Here is a 22,371-nt window from a genome sequence, read left to right as displayed (position 1 = left end):
GGGAGGAACACTAGCTTTGTTCTTGGTTCACTGGCAAACCAATATTTTGCTCTTAAAATCAAACCACTGTTAACAGTGTATTTGGTTTTTAAAAAAAGGAAATAATTTTTAGAAGAGCAAGGCAGAAATAGGGTTACTCTACTTGGGACCATGTTGTTATAAAATGCTCATGCTAACAAGAAAGTAAATTTTTTAACATACTCTTTTTCATACTCTGTCACGGAGAAAGAATGTTGAATTAAAAAAGCGATAAGTACTTAAAACAATAAGTTGATGTTCAAGGTGGCCGACAGATCCTAAGAGCTATTTAACTCTAGCCAGCTACTTAAACTATGTCTGAGTTTTTGAAATAGTTCTCTGTGATTTTTTTGCATCGTGGAAAATGGGAAGAAGAGTGAAACATCTGCAGATCTGAATTTGAGGTTATGACAAATTCTGCAAACCGCTGACAAACGAGATTGATCTGCTCCCCCAGATAAGATACGTCATTAAAGGGATAGTGTGGGAAGGAGTCAGGATCAAGAGAAGCCAGTATGGGTTCAGACGAACCTCACATTGGGAATATTGGCAGACATTATGTATCTGGGCTTTGGCAAGGAGGCTTTGAGAAGGAGCCTCATGAGATGTTTTTTAAAAGAAGGAGGAACATGGGATAAATGGTAGTTTATTTAAGGCAGATTTCTTTGTGGGTGAATAATGCACAAAACATGACTATGTTAATCTGAAAGCATGTTTCTGGTGGCCACACGCCAAAGGACTCTGTCCTTAGCACTGTCCCCATGCAGCATTTCTAGTACCTTTAATGAAAATCTTTTGAGGTTGGCAAAATTTTTTTTCTGTTAAGAGCCAGATGGTAAATGTCTTAGGCTTTGTGGGTCACATACAGTCTCCATTGCATCTTTTTCATTAAAGAAAAAAAAAACTTAAAAAAAAAGCTGCAACCATTCTTAGCCCGAGGGGAGTATAGAAACAGGTGACAGTTCCTGTTTCCCCACGGCCCAAGTTTGCCAACCCGTGTTCTAGAGCTTGTCAAACTTGAGGATGACATGAGAGAGAATGAATATTCTGCTTAATAGAATCAGGACCCATAAAGACACCATGAGCCGCATGGCACGTGAGCACTGGAAGGGACCCGAAACCTAGAGATCATCTGGTCAAGAAGCCCCTCCTCTATTCACAGGACAAACTGGGACAGCCTGGGATTATGGGTTGGCAGAAATATATAGACATAAATGCATGGTTTTATACTTGAAATCCCAAACTCCCAATTATGTGAGCACAGAATAGGCATTTATGGCCTGACAGCTGAACCAGTGAAGAATGGCGTTTTAGCCAAGAGTCAGTCAAATATGGGTCAAGAGTGTGGTGCGACTGCAAATTGCACGATCCTAAACATGATGACACTGCTCAACTTCTTGCCTTGGAGTGTTACATGAAGAGTCATCGCTGTAATATGTGAGGAAGCTGAAGAAATTGGAGGTATATAAGCCAGAGGATGCATGTAACGGGATTTTAGAAACTTCAGGGCACAGTTAAGCTACACAAGTAGACAGGGAGCTGGTTTGTGGTTTACAGGCCTGAACTGGGTACCCAGGAGGTCAGGGGGGAAAGAAGTCTGAGTGGCAGTTGTTTACAGTGCCTGAGCTGCTGGGACGTGGAAATGGAACATATGCATGTGTTTAATTCTCCCTTTAGGTCATAGAACATGAAACATTTAGTCAGTAGAAGAGACTGTCCATTTTTGTTGGACTTCAAGCAACAGTCCAACATCTTAAGGCAAAAGGCAACCTGGGGAAAAAAGGCTCTATCATTATGACCAAACAATGTGCTTCCAGATGGAAGTGGGGAAATCCATCCTTACGCTGTGCTTAACCCTTGCTTCCCTCACTTTCTCTGAGTCTGATTTTGCCCTTTGTAGACATAACAGAGACTAAATATATTCCTTTTTTATATACAGAACTCTTGAAATATCTAAATGCTTCCTAAATCTTTGCTGCTTCTGGAAACAGATCACTAATTCCTTCTACAGTTCATTAAATTTCACACATGCCATAGCTTCCAAATTCCTGCCACATCCTTCGAGAACAGTTTAGAGTTTAAAAAATTCTTTTTACATGCATGGTTCCATTTGTTCCTTTGGAGGCAGGGAAAGTATCATATGCCTTATCTATCTATCTACCTACCTACCTATGTACCTAGATAGATCTCCCTCTCTCTATCCCTCCCTTCCTTCCTTCCTTCCTCTCTTTCAGGACAAGCCATCTGAACGAAGTCCAGGAAATTTGCATAACATATGCAAGACATAGACCTAGAAAGTGGCAGGTCAGGGATTATAACCAAGCCTTTTGAGTTCTAAACCCATGCTTTTCCATTCTTTGTTAAAGGCAATATATTCTTAGTTAAACGCTATACAGTGGAAAGGGTCTTGCTTAGTGTGGTATGGTTTTGCAATATGGTAACAGAATTTTTAGCAGCATGTACCACAGGGTACATTTGATAAATTCTCATGATTAGAAATAACGTAAGGAACAGGGTGAGGATACAAAATGACGGATATGAGAATCCTTTCTCTAGTTTGAAACTTTTAGGTTCTTTTACCCTCCATTCTTCTATTTCAACTCACCATGAAATTTTTAGAGCAACTCTCTAACCTATAATAACTTTAATCAAATAAACATAACTTCAGAAGTATCGAGTTCATGCTGTCCTGGAGCCCTTTTTACAGACCTGTATTTGAAGCTGGTATTGTGGGTGAGCAGTTTTCCTTTTCACATGTTCCCAGGATTGAAGCGAAAGTCATAGCAGAAACTGCATTGCTACCTGAGAACACACAATGGAGACATGGTATAGAGACAAATATGCAAGTGACAAGAAATGAGCAGACAAATTACAAAGGCACATAAATAAAAGGTGCTATTACTCCAAATTAGCTGTGTTCCTAAAGATTTTAGTTAAGTTAGTGTGGAACTCCGAACACAGTTTTGCCTACTGAATCAATTTTATAAATAGAGAATAGGTTCATGGGCCAACCCACTAAAAGCCTTTTCTATCTTTCTAAAGTGGCTGAGATAAACTACTAGTAATACTGCAGGCCCTAACCACCATGTGTAACAATGTTCCCATGGCCAAATGCATTCAGGGCTCTGGCTTGGAAATGCCAGAAACATGTTCCCCCAGCGTAGCTGGTACCCCTGAGCTCTCAGCCACTGGTGCCCATGGCTGAGGTAGGGCGAGCAGGAGGTGGCATCTCTTAATGGTAAATGTGGGTTCCCGGGAACAGGACATCAAACATCTCAGGGAAGCAAGAATCTTCTGCCAGATCCCTGTTCAGAATCTTTCTTCCTTAGTTCCCAAGGATCCATCTTTACCCCCTATCTCCCTGGTCCCGATAGAAAAGAAAATAGTAACCTTCTTATCTGTGTAAAACAAGTTTCATATAACAAATTTTGTTGTTAGTAACAAATACAACATGAAGAGGTTCATTCCTCTCAAACCTGTTTTTCACACGGAGCCACCAAGGAAAGTCCAGAAGGTGGGGGGAGAAGATTAAGTTCATTTTTATATACTGAAGAAATATTCAAGTGCATTTCAGGGCAGCACCCACCAAGGTTAGCCTGATTGTTTGATGAGGTGAAGGCAGAAGTGGAGAAGGGTGGCTGGAGTTAGGACGTGTGATGAGGAGAGGGACCAGGCCTGGAGTTGCCACCAACACAAGCTCTGGAGCTGAGAGCTCGGGTCCACGAGGAAGGGAAGCCGCAGACTTTACCTCCCCGCACCCTGACTGGGGCAGCATGGCAGAAAGGACGGGTATGTCACGGGTGTGGAGTGAGCGTCAAGTGGTCAGAGAGGCAGGGTTCCTGAGTGTTCCCCAGGAGCCATTCCCTTCATTAATATTTACTGACTTCGTGCTAGGCTCTGAGGAGTCAGAGTCAGGGCCTTGGAGAACCCACAATCAATTAGGGAATACAGACGGGTACAGACATAATTATAGTTGAATGGAGGGAGTGGGGTACACGTAAAGTGAGGTAGTGCGTTCAGAAAGGGAGAGGTGAATTCTAGAAAGGAAAAAACAAAGGTTTTTGGAGAAGGATCCATCTAGAGGAGACAGGATTTACACACAGGAAGATGAGGTAGAGGGTAAAGGGGGCAATTCCAGGTACAATCCTATGACAAAAGGTACAGAGGCCAGCAAGGGCACAGACAAGGCAGAGCTTCTAGGTTAATGATTTTAAACCAAGCATCCCACAGCCAGCCCAGGGCCCAGCAAAGTTTTCAAACCCGTAAGACACAGAATCAGAACTGTGGTAGGAATGAATGACTTGCACAAGCAGAAGAGAGGCTGAGCGGGGGGAAGCCACCTGGGAAGTTTCTGCCGTTTTCTGGGGAGAGGAAATGAGGGTAGAAACAGGAGGGCAGCACCGAGGATGGGGAAGAGGGGGCAGCGGGAGAGACACTGGAACCTCCGCTTGTCAACACTACCTTCCCGCCAACTCCTTGGGCTTGTCTAAGACATGGATTCCCCTGAACACCGTCAAGTGCAGGCTCCTGCATCTACGGAGTAAGATTCCACTGGTGCCAGAGGTGGGATATGCATTGTCCTAAACTCCCAAGGCCATTTGCAAATTATTGGTCCTCTGCTCTCATATCCACCTGTGACGCTCCTGCCATTCAGCTCTAGAACCTCAACCTTCTCTCTTTGTTCACTGATTTCTTCACATTCACTGAAGAACTGTGTACTTCTACATTCCCAGTTTCACTTGCTCCCTAGATGTGTTATCTTTGATAATTTCACTCAACTTTGGGAGAAAATAGTTTTCAATAATTGAAAGAATAAACTTTATGCTACATATCCACGGACATAATATATAGTATTAGAAATTAAATTTAAAATTTTATGAAAATATGAGCGCTTCTTCCAGGGCATGGTACCACATACACTCTCTATGAAACAAAAACTCTCAGTCTATGAAGAATCAAGAGTTTAACTTTGTTAGCTGTTCTTGTATGCCAGGTTTTAATAGTATTTACAAATGCTTTCTCTTGTTTAACAACTTTTTATATAAATATGTGTAAATATTTTTAGTGAAGATCTTGACATTTTAGTTTTCGTGCTTCCTATTTTGTAAAAAACAGGAAAGAAGACTTTTTTATATTTCTAAAGAAAATATATTCATAATATAATGACGCTAACTTATTTTTTTTTATTGGAGTATAGTTGCTTTACAATATTGTGTTAGTTTATACTGTACAGCAAAGTGAATCAGCTATATGTACACATATATCCCCTCTTTTTTGGATTTCCTTCTCATTTAGGTCACCACAGAGCACGGGGTAGAGTTCCCTGTGCTATACAGTAGGTTCTCATTAGTTATTTATTTTATACATAGTATCAATAGTATATATACGTCAATCTCAATCTCCCCATTCATCCCCCACCCCCGTCCCCCTTGGTATCCATACGTTTGTTCTCGACTTCTGTGTCTCTATTTCTGCTTTGTAAAGAAGATTACCTATACCAATTTTTTCAGATTCCACATATATGCTTTAATATACAATATTTGTTTTTCTCTTTCTGACCTACTTCACTCTGTATGACAGTTTCTAGGTCCATCTATATCTCTACAAATGACCCAATTTCGTTCCTTTTTATGGCTGAGTAATATTCTATTGTATATATGTACCACATCTTCTTTATCCATTCCTCTGGACACTAACTTACTTTTTAAATAACACAATTAAAATTATTTACTACAAGATTCATAAAACAATAATGACTGTACACATTTAAATTCAGAAATTCTGATGCTTCAGTGTCAGACTCACTCTGTACTGAATAACTCAATGTGATCATGCCTGGTAAATAATTAAGACAAAGAATTTTGAGAACAGATAGTTTATGATTCACAGATAGTTTAGTACATGTGGGGTTTTGGGGGTATTTATATACATGAGCTTTCCCTCCAAATATTTACACCTATAAAACTCTAGACAAAGTAACATTTAAGGGAGAAAAAGAAAGGCCATAACAGAACATATACTATGTGTCTGTGAATAAAGACTACTACCTAGGTCTGAAATTCAGTCTCAAGTTTAATAACTTTCAATCTATGTATATGTTATTTCTATTCTGTGCCTTGATCACTTAGACTAAATAATAGATCTAAATGCCACTTAATTATCCCATATTCTAAAAGCACCACTAATTAAATCCTGCTTTTAAATTTGATGGTTTGAAGAAAGAGAGAGTCATTTTGTGGTTTCCTTCTCTGCAATCCATAGGCAGTGGAATCACCCAGAGAAACTATCAGCAAAATGCAGAACTGCAATGTCCATCCAGCAAAACAGTAGAGGAGGAAAGAGAGTAAGAACAAAATTTAACCAAAACAACAAAATGTTGGAAAGGGGGAAAGAAGAAACCATTAGGGAGCATAATAAATAAAAAATCCAAAGTAAGATGGAAAGAATCACCCTTCATACCACAAGAATCACAGTGAGTATAAATGGGTGATGTCTAACCAGTCAGACAATAAAAATAAATATCACACAGAAATTCTGACAGCCACATATTCACGGACAGAGCCCCTTAATGACAATATTTTGAGCATTTTTTCTATAGCAAATTTTCTGACTATCTGATGGTTTCCAAATCAAAGCATTTATACTTTTCAACTATTCAAGTATAATATAATGTACTGTGAGCAAACATGTATGACATAATGGTTGTGAATGATGCTGGAAGTTCTTGGGGGAGACATCCCCCAAGAGAAAGAATCCCAAAGCTATTACCCTGCACTGAAATTGTCAACTGTCCCCGGGAGTACAGTCAACACTGTTGAAACTTCTGTACTGAGACTGAGCTCAGGTGACGTTTCTTTTATGAAGATTTTCCTATGCACACTGTCAGCTAACATACAGCGTAGGGGTATTTCACACTCGTGAGCTCTTAGTGAACAAGAAAATGTTTTCAAAGGAATGAAAGAAAACATTGCCTCCATCATCGTTCATCTGTGATCCTCTTAGCAAGAGATGTACCAGTCGGAGCCGCCATCAGAGCAAGCTCATTTAGTGGTAACAGCAATACCTGTAAGGGGAGTTCTGTTTTTCAGCCTATCCACCTCCATAGTGAAGTCATCCTTCAGAAAAAGGAATCCAATAATGGAAAACAGGTAGACAAGGATGAGGGCGAGGACTGCAGTTAGAATAATGGAGCGGCCATTCCGTGTGACACTTTTTATGACATTGAGCAGAGTCTCTTCTCTATATACTAAATCAAAAAGCTACAAAAACAAAGAGAACGAAAACAAGGAAAAATGCAATGAAGCAAAGGGTGAATAAATACAAAGGTAATCACAAATACAAATGCAGGCCATTTTAATTTATCTGTGAAAGAATAACAGTAAAAATAACACCTTAAAAATGAACCAAAATATGTATTTCTTCTCCAGTTTGAATGTGTTAATAAACTGTTTTTCAATAAAGATAACTCACACAATATATAATGTGCATCTGTTGGTTTCATAACCAACGTAATATCAATTTTTTAAGACATGGTAATAGCATAGCTTCAAATTTGAATTTAGAAAAATTGTAATACGATACATAACCAACTTAGCTACTTATTCCCTATTTTTAGTCTTTCTGATATTCTGCAGTTGCTTCTAGAATATGTAAAATGGCTAACATGAGAATGCTGAATTAGGGAACTAAGTGATGAATAATTGAAGGATTCATTCAACGGATTGTTTAATCAAGGGATTAGAGGTGAAATGACATGAATTAAATTTTATGAGCCCACTAAAATAGAAAAGGTATGAAATTTAAAAATATTTGAGAAATGCAAACATCTTTCTTACTAAATAGGTAGATGGAGGGCAAAACCTATCACTTTAGTATATACTTTTGGAAACAGAAGTATAAACAGAAATATAATTCACAAGTGTTAATTCACTTCCTCTATGGATAATGGCTTATTATCCATTTTGTGTTTAGTAGTAGAAAATCCATATGCACTAGTCAAGAACCTAGGTATGTGTTTGCTATCTGCAGTCAACTTTAAGAACAATTTTATTTATTGCTATATTTAAAGTTGAAATTATACATTCGCAACTACATGTTTCATTATTAAAAGTTGGTTAAAAGCAATATTAACATTTACTTTAACGAAGGCATAAGTATCAGTTTGGAAATGAATAGTACTTTTGATATTGGAATAACTGGGGTTTGTTTTCTGCTATCTATGGGGAGTGATTAAAATTTCTGAGCTGGTTGAAATGATTAATACCAGTGTCCCTCATCCCTTCAGAAACACCAGGGCCTTGTACTCTGTTTTTCAGAGTTTTGAGGCTTATACAGTTACTTTCCAATTTAACTATAGTCTTGCAAATAATTGCTGTAAATATATTAACTTGTTTGCTCACCTTAGGACACTGATATTTTTTGATGGTCAAACACAAAAACATATGTTTAACTATTTTGCTATCTGTTTATCTCCTGGAGGGAGATACAACCTTTAGAAACAAAGTCCTTATTCTTTCCTAAAGACAAATTAAGTAATGCAAGTTCAGCTTCCAAATTACTGACCTGGCTTATTTAACTTATTTAAGCATTTAATTGACAGAAAGGAGATTTTCCCTCAGCTGAACAGTGGCTTAAACAAAAGGTCTGGAAATGGTTCCAGATCATTTCTGGATAGTTTACGAAAGTTTATAGTTTTCAGAAGCCCATACGATACTTGCTGAAAATGCATATTCCTGGGCCCTATTCCATACCCATGGAATCAGAATCTTGAGAATGCAAAGGTATTGATGTTGGACAGGTGAATGGTTCCTTCCGTTTATTTCTCAAAGGAAAATCTAGAGTGTGGTTTCTATTACTGGTTAAAGGATTGGCATTTGTGGACACAACTGGGAATGCAAATTCATATATTTTTTAAAACATAAAAATATTTAAAAAATACATTTAAATACCATTTTGACATTATGTCCATTAAAATTTTCTTCTAGTCCTCTAAACATGAAAATGGAATACATCCTTTTTATAACCAACCCAAGGAAAACAAATTAGCATAAGTGTTGTATGATTTGAAAAAGATGAGAGAAAAATGCAACTGGAAATCAAGGTTAACATAAATTAAAAGTAACATTACTATTAATAACTCATACAATAATGCAAATACACCTTTATTTTGTCAAAAACCTTTCCTTAAAAAAGAAAGATTTACATATATCATTTCACATGTTTTTCATATTATTTCTTTAATGGGTCTTGATATTACTAGTCTCTCATATTACCCCTATCCATTTTATAGACAAGGAGGTTGAAGCACAAAAACATTATAATAAATACTACATATTACAGTCAGGGAAAAGTGCTGGGTATAATAGACCTTTACATATCATAGGCAGATTTTTAAAAATGCAATTTTTGTGGTGAATTAGAGCAAAGAAGGAATTCATTAGGATCCTTGATCAGAAAAAAAAGTCTACTTCTGATGGCTGAATACTAATCTAACTGGCTGGAAGATAATTTTGTATCCTTATGTTGATAAGGGACAAATCCGCTCTTCATTGTGGCTCTTTCAAGTGTTTTAGGGTAAACAGAAAATTAGCTTCTTACTTAATCTTCCTACATGGGTGAGCTAGGTCACAGGCAAGCAGGAGGCAATGAATTTGCCCCTCATGACCCAAGCAAACCAGGTCAGCATAATGTTTTTAGATCTTCAGCTTGTTTTCAGGGATTATTTTATTGGGTAGTGTTCTCCTCTGCATACCAACTGTGAGCTGAAGATATAAATAAATTGCTCCTCTGGCATCATGATGCTAACCTGGTAATGCTCTAAGTTTCAAAACATTACCATATACTTGTATTGACTCCTCTCCTGGTTTATGGCTAGAGAACATATATGTAGGAAGGAAAACTGATAACCAGCAAAAAAACAAAACCAAAACCAAAATGCAACTTTAGAAGAAATGTGAAAATCCACTTAATGAATAGATATATGTAAATAAGCTTAACAACAACGACATATTAAATCTAAAACTATAAGACTGCCCTTAAAACAACTCATCATCTTTTTGCTAAGTTGGCTTTCCCCCTCATTTTATTTAAATGCCATTCTAAAGATACACAAAATATTTGCTGCTATAAATAAATACAATGAATTCAGTACCAAGAAAGTATATCCCTTTTCTTGTTGAAGAATCTCTAAGGGAAATGTGACTTGGCTGAAACCCAAAGCAGCCTGCTATGCAAAGCCTGGGTCAAGAGGTGGGTCTCAGAGAGAAAATAAAGAATTGCACCATCTATGTCATTGCTCAGAGAAAAAGACTAAAAATAATAATAATGCATGATTTTCCTAGGCAAGTCTAAAAATAACATAATTTGTCCTAAATGCCAGACCCTGCTTAAAAAAATCAAAGGAAGAAGCATAAGAAGCAGCAGCACTATGTATTTTTTTTCAGCAGAGAGATGTACTCACCAGGAAGCTATAGAAGAATTCGTGGACAAAGAGGCCCAGCATGCAAACCAGGACATACGCTACGTGGTAGAGAAAGGCCATATCCAGGATGACCGCTCGGTACCCTCGGGTGAACGTGCCACGGTTTCCGACAAAACTCACCAGAAATACTATTTTATTACAAAGCTAAAGGGAGGAAAAGATTCGATTTTACTGTCTTATTTGTTCTGAAACTCACAAAAACAGCAGGTCATTGACAAAACCTATTATTCACAAAGTCTGTGGTTTTCTTTTATGATTTCTCATTTTGTAATTTTTCAGCACTGCTTACAAATCTGCATGTAAACACCGTACAGACAAACCCTGTATTCTTTGCAGTTCCAGGAAAAGAGAGGAAGAGTGATCAAGAGCCCCAGCTCTGCAATCAAGACAGACGTGAATTTAAATTCTAGTTTTCCCACTACTATTATCTGACCTGGGCCATGCAGCTGTAGGCCTTGGTTGTTTCTTCTCAAAAACTGGAATAAAGGAATTCCCACCTCACAGAACTCTTCAAGGAATTAAATAATTCATAATGCATATGAAGCCCTTAGTACAATGACTCTTGAAATATTACTCATTATATTTTCCATATTAAAATTAATAATGCAATGTTTTTATTATTATACTATAAATGAAATAGAAAAATATATTTTCAGAAAACATCCAGAGATTTGTCTTCGATTTTTTTATCCTGGACTTTCTCTACTGAATATTATTTTAACCAAGTAGGCCATTAAAAATTATTTTTGTATTTAATTTACTCTACATTCAGAAAGAATATAAATATACTTCTCTACCTAGATTAAAATAAATATAATACTTGCATGTATCTTCTAAGTTCTATGTATGGTAATTATTCAGTAAACATTTTGGAGTGTTTATTTTGCTTGGTACCATGCAGAGCAGGGGTCCCCAACCCCCAGGCTGTGGGCCGGTACCGGTCCGCGGCCTGTTAGGAACCGGGCCGCAGAGCAGGAGGTGAGCGGCAGGCGAGTGAGCGAAAGCTTCATCTGCTGGTCCCCATCACTCCCATTACCTCCTGAACCATCCCTCCCAACCCCGGTCGGTAGAAAAATCGTCTTCCACAAAACCGGTCCCTGGTGCCAAAAAGGTTGGGGACCGCTGATGTAGAGTATTCAAATTAAAAATACATTTAAATACAGAAATTTAAGTTTAAATTTGAATACGGAAATTTAAATACGGAAATTTAAATACAGAATACAGAAATTTATACTGAGGTTCTTTGGCAACGGTACCATGTTTGTTTTTATATGTCCAAGCCTGACTTTGGGAAGACAGCTTGCTCTTTGCAACATCATAGATTTTTTTCCACGTATATGAAAGAAACTGCCTTATGGAATGATTTTAAATAACATAAGAAGGAGCACAACACTTTGGGCAGGAGTAAAATTTGAGAGCTTGGAAAAACCTTTTCCTTCCACTTTCTGAAGTCCAAATCAATACAGATAAAATGAGAAATGGTTTATCATTGCACGTTGTGAAGATAACCAAACCAAATCAACAACATAGCAATTAAAAACTTCAAACCTTTCCTAAGTTTGCCCCATGTTAATTAAATAGCCTCTCAATAACAGATATTATCAATTTCATCATCTTGTCAACTTGAATAATGTTAAATAGAAAGTCTTACTTCACTATTTAGTGTTACATCATCATACCTTTACATTACTATTAAATATAGCTACAGTATTAATGGATGTCTTTATGTTTACTATCCAAGGGCAAGTTTAATTCATTCACCCATATCATCAATATGAAATAGAAATAAGAAGTTCTATAAAAAATAAAATTAAAAATTAAAATTATGACTTTTCAGAAGGATGAATTATATGTTGAAGACAAATTGTTTAAATGTTGTGTCTTTAAATTGAGTCATAAAAAAATTATGCAGGAAAACTATAAGTCCTATATACTTATAGGAAAAGGGATACATTGAATTCAGGTTCTCAAGAGCAATATAGTTCAGTTCTCAAATAATGCAAAAGCAAGGACACACTTCTGCCTAAAAGGGCCTTCGCCATTCTTGCATGAAAAAGAAAGATTCGCCTTATTTGTTTCAGGTAATTTTTTTGAACCTTGACCTAAAGCTTCATATTGAAGAATATGCTCCTTTTCTCTTGATGGAGCCAATGCTGGTAGTGGTGGCCACCTATTTCTGCACAGATCAGAAACAAGGAAACTGCTGACTTTTAATTTTGAAGTATTCATACCATGAAGAAATAAGTGTAAGTATAAATAAATGATTTGGGTAGGAAAGAACTTGAACGCTGGTTTTTCCTGCCACATGACCTTGAAATTTGCAAATTAGTTTTTTTGAGCATTTTCCATGAAAGCTGGGAATATTTATGGAAATGAAGAAGTTACAAAAACATTCTCCCATTTCATGTCATGACTTACTTGACATTGTCTAACCAGTCCTTCGTTTGTCAATACCATTATGTAGGCAATCATTGCTTCTGTGGCAAGCGTTCATGTGGGCAACAATAAACGGGGGGTGTGGGAACTGAGCAAGGTGGTTAAAAGGCCATCTTCTGAACTGGTGTTGGAAGGACCCTCGAGTCAGCACACAAATACCAATATAAATGATCACAACCGTCCTTATATTTTTTTCTTTCTCCATCTATTCTTCAAAGCTGCCCTTGATATATTTTTCATTGAGAATGGGATAAATTGTGTGAAGGTTGGGGGAAAAAGTGGCAGGTGGGGGAGGGAAACGGCAGCAATGTAAACTCTCTGTACAGCCTTTTAAAAGTGACACATCATCCAAATGATGGTCTTCTAAAACAGAAAAATGAATGTTCGTTTGTTAATCAATGTATACTAAAACAAATTCATTAATTTTAACTAGGTAACTTAATTATACAGTATAGTAATATTTTCATAGATACTTTATATTTCATTGATATGTCTTTGCAGGACTTTTTTTTAAACAGTGCAGCGTAGTGGAAAGACCCTGGCTTAGAAGTTGGGCCATCTGGGTTCCAGTCTTGGCTCTGCCACTGATTACTTAGGTAAATCCTCCTGGTCTCTACAGGATGTATACATTCATTTCTAAAACGAAATGACTAGAAGGGAATAAGCCTTAAGGTGCCTCACAGCTCTAGAATTCTATGTGGTGTCCCTTAAAGTTTGCTATTTTATGTGATCACAGAAATTTATAGCTGCCTTTATATAATCCTTTTTGTCTTATTTGGTTCTATGTCCCTGATCAATAATCTTACATTGTTCCTATTTATTTTCCAACAATAATTATAGCAAAAAAAGATTGTCTACTATTTATTAAAAAGTAAAATTGAATTTATTGTCTTGAACTGCAGTTTAACTATATTACGATATATTCATCAACCATCAACCTTCTTACTAAAAAATCAGATTATCTGATTCAAAACTCTCCATTTCAGTGATGTTACATCTTGGGCAGGACAAGGTTCTACAGTCAAAGCGTGAGGCAAAATTGTCATGTAGTCAAAATCACCCAAGATATCTTTTAAATTGCCAGCAAAACAGTACAGTAAACAAGGGTGGTGTAAACTGTAGTGTCTCTTACTAAATTCAACACATGCTAGTATTCTCCCAGCACTGGGGCAGTTTTCTGTTTCTGCAACTGAATATCAGAAGTGGGAGCATCAGTGACTGTATTATATGAAAAACAGGGAGTGTGTGTGTGTGTGTATGTGTGTGTGTGTGAGAAAGAAAGGAAGAGAATGTGAATGTTTTGACTCAGAATATATATTTCACAGGTGTTTATTGTATTATTTATTATAAAAATCTAAAAATCTAAACAATAAGAATTAATGAAATGGTTAAATAAATTATATAACATCCATACAACTGGTTAATACTATCATTATTAAAATGAGATTTACAAATAAGTTTAATGGTATGAAAATATATTAAGTGATCCCAAACTGATAAAATGTGTTTATATTTGCCAAAATATGTTAATTTTCATTAGCAATAACTAAAAATGTAATGTAGAGGTGGGAAGAAAACTGTACTGGGTTATAAGATATGCTTTTATAACAGAGAAGAACATTTGAATTTTTAAAAACATCTCAAATATTGAGATAACCCCTGTGACAAGACAAAGAAGCAAGCTGTAAGCTAAATAAAAAATTTTTAGAAACCAGCAAAGATGATAAAGATGAAGCATCATAATAAGCAGAAACTGATAATACTAAGTGCTCAGAATATAGATTGAGGTTTTTCATCCCACTTGATTCCTTTACCAAAAAAAGGACTTTCTGTATTTGCTTAACACTGTGAAAGACACTGAGTCAGAAACAAACAAGTCCCTGTGAACCAAAATACAAACACTTTTACGATCATGACAGCAATGTTTTACAATTAAATCCTACTTCACGTATAAGGTACCCGGTAAACGGTAGCCTTTATTGCTATTATATCATTATTATGCTATTGTTCTTTTCTAAATCTTCACACTAATCTTCTGAACTCACCTTCTCAACAACCCGATGAAGACAGACTAGGCTTTAATATCTTCATTTCACTGATGAGAAGAACGAAATTCAGAGGCTTGCTATTTACCTAAGGTCTGGAATTCTGATGCTCATTAAGGCTTAACTGTCAGGTAGACAATTTTTTCCTGTTTCTGATACCTATAACTTTAGCAATTATAGTTCCACCTGTTACACAATGCAAAGTTTTAAGTGTAAATTAAGTTAATAAATATGTTAAAATCTAAGGGACAAACATGATTGATTTATGTTTTCTTTTTTTTTCTACCTCCTAGGAAATGGTAAACCATAGACAGTTCTGTAATGAGCCTGTTATGTTAAATGTTAAGGTAAATGATATTTGCTAAAACGTTTTTATAAATCTGTACAGTATCAAAACTATAGATAAAAACTCTTCTATCAATATCTATCATATCAAAATTACAATTATTCCATTCAATCTGTCCCAAATCAAAGCTAATATTTTCTTTGGTCAAAATGCCCTGGACAGGCAGATCATAATGTACCATTTGGGGGCTGTGCAAACGAGTGTTTTATGCTGTGAAGGCTTTTAGACGACCCACAGATTCACATAGTTAATAAGAAAATTATATCTCCATGTAGATTTCTTCTCAGGAAGAAATTAAAGTATAACACTTGCTGCTCTTATGAAGTAATTTTTTAAAAATTTAATTTTATTTCTTTATTTATTTTATATAGCAGGTTCTTATTAGTTATCCATTTTATACATATTAGTGTATACATGTCAATCCCAATCTCCCAATTCATCCCACCATCACCCCCTGCCTCGCTTTGCCCTCTTGGTGTCCATACATTTGTTCTCTACATCTGTGTCCTATTTTTGCCTTGCAAACCGGTTCAGCTGTACCATTTTTCTAGATTCCACATATATGTGTTAATAGATGATATTTGTTTTTCTCTTTCTGACTTAACTTCACTCTGTATGACAGTCTCTAGGTCCATCCATGTCTCTAAAAATAACCCAGTTTCGTTCCTTTTTATGGCTGAGAAATATTCCATTGTATATATGTACCATATTTTCTTTATCCATTCATCTGTCGATGGGTATTTAGGTTGCTTCCATGACCTGGCTATTGTAAATAGTGCTGCAATGAATACTGGGGTGCATGTGTCTTTTTGAATTATGGTCTTCTCAGGGTATATGCCCAGTAGTGGGATTGCTGGGTCGTATGGTAGTTCTATTTTTAGCTTTTTAAGGAACCTCCATACTGCTCTCCATAGTGGCTGTATCACTTTACATTCCCACCAATAGCACAAGAGGGTTCCCTTTTCTCCACACCCTCTCCAGCATTTGTTGTTTGTAGATTTTCTGATGATGCCCATTCTAACTGGTGTGAGGTGATACCTCATGGTAGTTTTGATTTCCATTTCTCTAATAATCAGTGATGTTGAACAGCTTTTCATGTGCCTCTTGGCCATCTGTATGTCTTCTTTGGAGAAATGTCTATTTAGGTCTTTGGTCATTTTTTGATTGGGTTGTTTGTTTTTTTAATATTGAGCTGCATGAGCTGTTTATATTTTTTGGAGATTAATCCTTTGTCCATTCCTTTGTTTGCAAATATTTTCTCCCATTCTGAGGGTTGTCTTTTCGTCTTGTTTATCGTTTCCTTTGCTGTGTAAAAGCTTTTAAGTTTCATTAGGTCCAATTTGTTTATTTTTGTTTTTATTTCCATTACTCTAGGAGGTGGGTCAATAAAGATCTTGCTGTGATTTATGTCAAAGAGTGTTCTTCCTATGGTTTCCTCTAAGAGTTTTATAGTGTCCGGTCTTACATTTAGGTCTCTAATCCATTTTGAGTTCATTTTTGTGTATGGTGTTAGGGAGTGTTCTAACTTCTTTCTTTTACATGTAGCTGTCCAGTTTTCCCAGCACCACTTATTGAAGAGACTGTCTTTTCTCCATTGTATATCCTTGTCTCCTTTGTCATAGATTAGTTGACCATAGGTGCATGGGTTTATCTCTGGGCTTTCTATCTTGTTCCATTGATCTATATTTCTGTTTTTGTGCCAGTACCATATTGTCTTGATTACTGTAGCTTTATAGTATAGTCTGAAGTCAGGGAGTCTGATTCCTCCAGCTCCATTTTTTTCCCTCAAGATTGCTTTGGCTGTTCAGGGCCTTTTGTGTCTCCATACAAATTTTAAGATTTTTTGTTCTAGTTCTGTAAAAAATGCCATTGGTAAAAAAAAAAAAAAAAAAAATGCCATTGGTTATTTGATAGGGATTGCATTGAATCTGTAGATTGCTTTGGGTAGTATAGTCATTTTCACAATATTGTTTCTTCCAATCCACGAAATGGTATATCTCTCCAACTATTTGTGTCATTTTTTATTTCTTTCATCAGTGTCTTATAATTTTCTGAGTGTAGGTCTTTTACCTCTTAGGTAGGTTTATTCCTAGGTATTTAATTCTTTTTGTTGCAGTGGTGAATGGGATTGTTTCCTTAATTTCTCTTTCTGATCTTTTGTTGTTAGAGTATAGGAATGCAAGAGATTTCTGTGCATTAATTTTGTATCCTGCAACTTTACCAAATTCATTGATTAGCTCTAGTAGTTTTCTGATGGCATCTTTAGGACTAGTTATGTATAGTATCATGTCAACTGCAAACAGTGACAGTTTTACTTCTTTTACAATTTGGATCCCTTTTATTTTTCTTTCTTCTCGGATTGCTGTGGCTAGGACTTCCAAAACTAATGTTGAATAAGAGTGGCAAGAGTGGACATCCTTGTCTTGTTCCTGGTCTTAGTGGAAATGCTTTCAGTTTTTCACCATTGAGAATGATGTTTGCTGTGGGATTGTCATATATGGCCTTTATTATGTTGAGGTAGGAGGTCCCTCTATCTCACTTTCTGGAGAGTTTTTATCATAAGTGGGTGTTGAATTTTGCCAAAAGCTTTTTCTGCATCTATTGAGATGATCATATGGTTTTTATTCTTAAATTTGTTAATATGATGTATCACACTGATTGATTTCCGTATATTGAAGAATCTCTGCATCCCTGGGATAAATCCCACTTGATCATGGGGTATGATCCTTTTAATGTGTTGTTGGATTCTGTTTGCTAGTATTTTGTTGAGGATTTTTGCATCCACATTCATCAGTGATATTGGTCCGTAATTTTCTTTTATTGTAGTATCTTTGTCTGGTTTTGGTATCAGGGTGATGGTGCCTCGTAGAAAGAGTTTGGGAGTGTTCCTTCCTCTGCAAATTTTTGGAAGAGTTTGAGAAGGATGGGTGTGAGCTCTTCTGTAAATGTTTGATAGAATTCACCTGTGAAGCCATCTGGTGCTGGACGTTTGTTTGTTGGAAGATTTTTAATCACAGTTTCAATTTCATTACTTGTGATTGGTCTGTTCATATTTTCTACTTCTTCCTGGTTCAGTCTTGGAAGGTTATACCTTTCTAAGAATTTGTCCATTTCTTCCAAGTTGTCCATTTTATTGGGATAGTGTTGCTTGTAGTAGTCTCTTAGGATGCTTTGTATTTCTGCGGTGTCCGTTGTAACTTCTCCTTTTTCATTTCTAATTTTATTGATTTGAGTCCTCTCCCTCTTTCTCTTGACGAGTCTGGCTAAAGGTTTATCAATTTTATTTATCTTCTCAAAGAACGAGCTTTTAGTTTTATTGATCTTTGCTATTGTTTTCTTTGTTTCTATTTCATTTATTTCTGTTCTGATCTTTATGATTTCTTTCCTTCTACTAACTTTGGGTTTTGTTTGTTCTTCCTTCTCTAGTTCCTTTAGGTGTAGGGTTAGGTTGTTTATTTGAGATTTTTCTTGTTTCTTGAGGTAGGATTGTGTTGCTATAAACTTCCCTCTTAGAACTGCTTTTCCTCCATCCCACAGGTTTTGGATTGTCGTGTTTTCGTTGTCATTTGTCTCTAGGTATTTTTTGATTTCCTCTTTGATTTCTTCAGTGATCTCTTGGTTATTTAGTAACATATTGTTTAGCCTTCATGTGTTTGTGTTTTTTTTACTTTTTCTCCTTGTAATTGCTTTCTAATCTCATAGTGTTGTGGTCAGAAAAGATGCTTGATATGATTTCAATTTTCTTAAATTTACTGAGGATTGCTTTGTGACCCAAGATGTGATCTATCCTGGAGCATGTTCTGTGTGCACCTGAGAAGAAAGTGTAATCTGCTGTTTTCAGATGGAATGTCCTATAAATATCAATTAAATCTATATGGTCTATTGTGTCACTTAAAGCTTGTGTTTCCTTATTAATATTCTGTCTGGATGATCTGTCCATTGGTGTAAGTGAGGTGTTAAAGTCCCCCACTATTATTGTGTTACTGTTGATTTTCTCTTTTATAGGTGTTAGCATTTGCCTTATGTATTGAGGTGCTCCTATGTTGGGTGCATATATATTTGTAATTGTTATATCTTCTTCTTGGATTGATCCCTTGATCATTATGTAGTGTCCTTCCTTGTCTCTTGTAACATTCTTTATTTTAAAGTCTATTTTATCTGATATGAGTATTGCTACTCCAGCTTTCTTTTGCTATCCATTTGCATGGAAAATCTTTTTCTATCCCCTCAGTTTCAGTCTGTATGTGTCCTTAGGTCTGAAGGGGTCTCTTGTAGACAGCATATATATGGGTCTTGTTTTTGCATCCATTCAGCGAGCCTGTGTCTTTCGGTTGGAGCATTTAATCCATTCACATTTAAGGTAATTATCAATATGTATGTTCCTATGACCATTTTCTTAATTGTTTTGGGTTTGTTTCTGTACGTCCTTTTCTTCTCTTGTGTTTCCCACTTAGAGAAGTTTCTTTAGCATTTGTTGTAGAGCTGGTTTGGTGGTGCTGAATTCTCTTAGCTTTTGCTTGTCTGTAAAGCTTTTGATTTATCCATGGAATCTGAATGAGATCCTTGCCGGGTAGAGTAATCTTGGTTGTAGGTTCTTCCCTTTCATCACTTTAAGTATATCATGCCACTCCCTTCTGGCTTGTAGAGTTTCTGCTGAGAAATCAGCTGTTAACCTTATGGGAGTTCCTTGTATGTTATTTGTCATTTTTCCCTTGTTGCTTTTAATAATTTGTCTTTGTCTTTAATTTTTGTCAATTTGATTACTATGTGTCTCAGCGCGGTTCTCCTTGGGTTTATGCTGCCTGGGACTCTCTGCGCTTCCCGGACTTGGGTGGCTATTTCGTTTCTGATATTAGGGAAGTTTTCGACTATGATCTCTTCAAATGTTTTTTAGGTTCTTTCTCTCTCTCTTCTCCTTCTGGAACCCCTATAATGCAAATGTTGGTGCACTTAATGTTGTCCCAGAGGTCTCTTAGGCTGTTTTCATTTCTTTTCATTCTTTTTTCTTTATTCTGTTCCATGGCAGTGATTTCCACCATTCTGTCTTCCAGGTCATTTATCCATTCTTCTGCCTCAGTTATTCTGCTATTGATTCCCTTCTAGTGCATTTTTCATTTCAGTTATTGTATTGTTCATCTCTATTTGTTTGCTCTTTAATTCTTCTAGGTGTTTGTTTGTTCTTTAATTCTTCTAGGTGTTTGTTCTTTAATTCTTCTAGGTCTTTGTTAAACATTTCTTGCATCTTCTCGATCTTTGCCTCCATTCTTTTTCTTAGGTCCTGGATCATCTTCACTATCATTATTCTGAATTCTTTTTCGGGAAGGTTGCCTATCTCCACTTCATTTAATTGGTTTTCTGGTGTTTTATCTTTTTCCTTCATCTGGTATATATTCCTCTGCCTTTTCATTTTGTCTATCTTTCTGTGAATGTAGTTTTCATTCCACAGGCTGCAGGATTTTAGCTCTTCTTACTTCTGCTGTCTGCCCTCTGGTGATGAATAGTCATTACTTATAGTGGAACTGTTCTCACCAAACCAGGCAGAAGTTATCTTTTTATCCTGTCCCATGAGGGGCAAAAGAAAAATTCTCCCAATGTTTTTGGTTTTCCCAATAGACTTTAAAATGTTATTCCGTACCTCTTTATATATCCTTAAAACTTCTGGATGGCAAGAACCACAAATCCTCTATTATTATCAGTGTCTATTAGATAACAGAGACCCAATAAATGCTATTATTTTGGTCTAATTCTGTCTAGCTATTATTTCATTTATCAAATTTGGATTTTCTCACTTGGATTAATGTCTTATTGAGGATCATTTATCAGTTTAGAAATATTATTTGTTTCTTCAAATAATTGGGTTCAATAGTCAAGGTATTTTTTAAAGAAAAAATAATAAGCTGGATGAAGTAATAGGCTTAGAAAAAAATCAGATAAATCCATGAAGATTCCTTGATTCACTCGGTTGGAAATTTTGCAAAATTAGCTTATTTCCAAAGCACCGAAAGTACTAGTTCAGTTCGTGTAAACAATTTTTGAATGTTTAAGTGCTAGGCATTAAGGTGGAGAAAAATGGGCTAGGGAGTGAGGTAGACAGGATTATATCTATGAATGTGACAACCCTTGCCATCAAGAAACTTACAGAATAATATATTTGGTACTTTACAGAATTCTTTACTGATAGAACCCTTTGTATGTATAGTACACTTCCCTTTATTCACAATGATTGAGGAATAATTGGTAATTTGGTGACCTGAATGTAATCATTTTATATATATAAACATATAAATATATCTGTCACATACATACGTATATATATATATATATATATATATATATATATATGTATCCGTCACATATATATGTATATATCTGTCATATATATCATGTCCAGTTTTTGAAGAATTATAATATTATAATGTATAATATTATATATAATATTATAATAGGGGTCAGAAACATAGATTTGGCCATACTAGCTTGGCTTTATAATTCTCAAAAGTTTGGTTGATTATTTCATTTATTCATTTTCAATATATATTTGCCACCTTTTTTTATGTGCAAGGCACTGTAAATGTATAAGAATACAAAGATAATCTTTCACTCATTCATTAGTTAATTTACTTAAGAAATATTTGTTGAGTACCAATGATGTTCCAGACATTGAATGATCAATCATTAGTCTTAAGAACTGTATAGTGTAGTAGGGGAGATACCAGATACAGATATACAGATACCAGAATATAGGATATTATGTTAGAAACCCAGTAAAAAATACAGAAAGTGCTTAGCTATTCAGCAGACATATTAGCAAGTTTATTTACCTGCAACATGTTCTTTCATCAACCTGGTGATTTACCATTTCCTAATATCCCTTTTTAGCTGTGCCATACAAAAAGTTGTCTAGCCCCTTTAAAATTTTATCTCTTGGGCAAGATTACTGCTATTTGCAACAGTAGTCTGGCTTACTTATTCTAAACTTACCTAGCTCAAGTTGTGAAATGTACTCCCGTGTTCTAATATTTCAAAATTAAAAAAAAAAAATTTAG

General features: G+C 35.9%; 1 protein-coding gene across 4 annotated transcripts in view; it reads right to left on the bottom strand.

Annotated features, from left to right (window-relative positions):
* Window positions 1-22,371, bottom strand: part of ITPR2 (inositol 1,4,5-trisphosphate receptor type 2) — a 524,966-nt gene that overhangs the window by 76,386 nt on the left and 426,209 nt on the right. For 3 of the 4 annotated variants that reach the window (XM_082419572.1, XM_082419571.1, XM_082419573.1), the window contains 3 exons: window positions 10,478-10,642; window positions 7,082-7,277; window positions 2,728-2,820 (listed from right to left, as the gene is read on the bottom strand). In XM_082419572.1, the coding sequence (XP_082275698.1) occupies window positions 2,728-2,820; window positions 7,082-7,277; window positions 10,478-10,642 (454 nt within the window). Of the gene's footprint in view, window positions 1-2,727; window positions 2,821-7,081; window positions 7,278-10,477; window positions 10,643-11,253; window positions 20,813-22,371 lie in introns of those variants that run through there. The other variant, XM_082419574.1, reaches the window with a different exon arrangement.

Source organism: Balaenoptera physalus, assembly GCF_965194825.1.
Source record: "Balaenoptera physalus genome assembly, chromosome: 13".
Taxonomy (NCBI): Eukaryota; Metazoa; Chordata; class Mammalia; order Artiodactyla; family Balaenopteridae; genus Balaenoptera; species Balaenoptera physalus.
This window is presented reverse-complemented; position numbering and strand designations above follow the sequence as displayed.